This window comes from Frankliniella occidentalis, unplaced genomic scaffold (genome assembly GCF_000697945.3).
Source record: "Frankliniella occidentalis isolate FOCC.00 unplaced genomic scaffold, Focc_3.1 Scaffold97, whole genome shotgun sequence".
Lineage (NCBI taxonomy): Eukaryota > Metazoa > Arthropoda > Insecta > Thysanoptera > Thripidae > Frankliniella > Frankliniella occidentalis.
In genome coordinates, this window is record NW_026267226.1 from 86,826 (window position 1) to 89,145 (window position 2,320).

The 2,320-nt window shown below is 52.9% G+C and overlaps 2 protein-coding genes across 5 annotated transcripts in view; both read left to right on the forward strand.

Annotated features, from left to right (window-relative positions):
• The window catches only part of LOC113205365 (uncharacterized), a gene marked incomplete in the record, with an annotated part of 1,687 nt that extends 1,289 nt beyond the window's left edge, over window positions 1–398 (forward strand). Inside the window, 1 exon segment of the mRNA XM_026420959.2 lies at window positions 1–398. Within this exon segment, the coding sequence (XP_026276744.2) occupies window positions 1–335 (335 nt within the window).
• The window catches only part of LOC113205360 (protein enabled homolog), a 118,680-nt gene that overhangs the window by 43,012 nt on the left and 73,348 nt on the right, over window positions 1–2,320 (forward strand). The window lies entirely within an intron of this gene.

Sequence of the window (2,320 nt, forward strand, 5' to 3'; positions counted from 1 at the left end):
AGGGAGCCCAGGCCGCCGCCCTCGCCGCCAAGACCGGCATCACCGCCGGCCAGGGCATCCTCAAGACCGGCATCGCCGCCGCTGAGAACATCGCCCAGGTTGGCGCTGGCAGCGCCGCCAACGCCGCCAAGGTCGGCGCCGGTCTGTTCGGCAACGCCCTCAACCTGGGTCTGGGAGGCATCAGGACCGCTGCCAACATCGCCAACGCTGCCGTCGACACCGCCGCCAACGCCGGTCGCACTGCCGCTGGCGCAGTCAGCACCGCCGCCGCCATCCCCATCGCCGCCGCCGGCTCCGTGTCCCTGCCCTCCGTCGGCCTCGCCGTCACCGCCTAAACGCGTCCCTGAGGAGCAGCGATCATGTCATCTGATCTGTATGAATAAATGTTGAGATACTAATTCTGGTGAATTTGAACTTACTTGCCTTTTCGTTTTCTTATAAATCATAATTTATCATTTTTAGCAGACGATACCTTAAATACCTTTCGACTAAACGTCTAAAATGTTTAAGGTGTCATCTTGCTTTTACTCTCGATAAGGACAGAGAACCAAGTGGGTACTACAAAACAATTTATTTGGCGCTGGGGGCATGGTGCACGCACCCAGATGACCGTAACTTTGAATTGACGAAATCCCGAACTGACGATATTTTTGTTGATTAGAAGAAAAACATTCTTTAGCTCAAACAAAATTTGTTCAATCTGCCAAAACTTTCGTTCTGTGAAAGAAATTTTTTCGTTATATGAACGAAATTTTCGTTGAAGTGAATAAAACTTCTTTAGTTCAAAGAAACAGCTTTCTGGGTGCGAGTGAGTGCCTGGCTGAGGTTCGCGGTTCGCGTCAGGCCCTCAACTAACAATTCTGTGGGAGGGAAGGCATCCCGGGCAGGCCCCGACGGCCGCGCTCTGACCCTGCACAACAATACAGGCCACCGAGTTCGGCCGCTCTGCTCGCGCCCTATGCTCTGCGCAACCGCAACGCCGCTAGAACGCTGAATTAGAAAATAGCAAGTAACAATAAGCAGCCATAAACAAACGTCAGCTGAATATGGGAGAAAATTAGAAATGGACCTATTCTTAAATTTGTATCATCTGCTTTCAAGATCGATTCTTGATTGTGATTTTTTCACCGCCTACTGCAATGTCTTTCGCACCGCACTTACCTGACCCAAACTCGTTTAAATTATGAAATTTAACACACGTTTTTAATATTCTATAAGAACACCCACAGCCAATTTGTTTAGAAGCGTGGACCGCTGATAAAAAATAAAAATCTCCTCTTAAAAAACCCTCTTAGCGAAAGGGCGTTTAAGACAAGGAAAGCACTACTGGAAATGCACTCAGAATTTTGAGAGTGACACCCTGAAAATTCTAACTGACACAATATTCTGAGTGTTCTGTACAATTGTGAGTTTAGGGTAGAGTTAAGATTGCCATTTAGAGAATTTCAGAGTGACTCTTGCACTCTGACCATGACACTAAAAAATTGTGAGTGCACCGGTTTGCACTCACAAATTTTTAGAAGTGCACATGTGAACTCTGAAATCGTCGGTCCGCTAGAGTGTGACAATTAAGAGTGCCCTTCCCTAGGTGACATCTCCAGAGGGCCGCAAAAACTGGTTTCAAGTTCGTATACAATTTCCGTCCCGCGGGAGGGCGCTGCGCCGTGCACTGCGCTACCGATACCCGCAAGTACGAACAGAGCCGCGCCGGCGCCACCCGGCCCCACGCTCGCCCGCACATAGCCTTTATCGCTGCCGTTGGGGTTCGTTGCCATTATTACACGACATGGCAAACAAACTGTAAAAAGTAAGCAGCTGCACTGGGGAAAGCACTAACCTCAAATTGAAATTGCAAACAGTTTTATTCAACCATGAGATCAGATGACATGATCACTTTTCCTCACGGACGCGTTTAGGCGGTGACGGCGAGGCGGACGGAGGGCAGGGACACGGAGCCGGCGGCGGCGATGGGGATGGCAGCGGCGGTGCCGACGGCGCCTGCGGCAGTGCGGCCAGCTTTGGCAGCGGTGTCGACGGCGGCGTTGGCGATGTTGGCAGCGGTCCTGATGCCTCCCAGACCCATGTTGAGGGCGTTGCCGAACAGACCGGCGCCGACCTTAGCGGCGTTGGCGGCGATGCCAGCGCCAACCTCGGCGATGTTCTCAGCGGCGGCGATGCCGGTCTTGAGGATGCCCTGGCCGGCGGTGATGCCGGTCTTGGCGGCGAGGGCGGCGGCCTGGGCTCCCTGGCCGGCGATGTTCAGGCCAGCGGCGATACCCTTCTGGGCAGCGTTGACAGCGGTGTTGGCAGCGCCACCGAT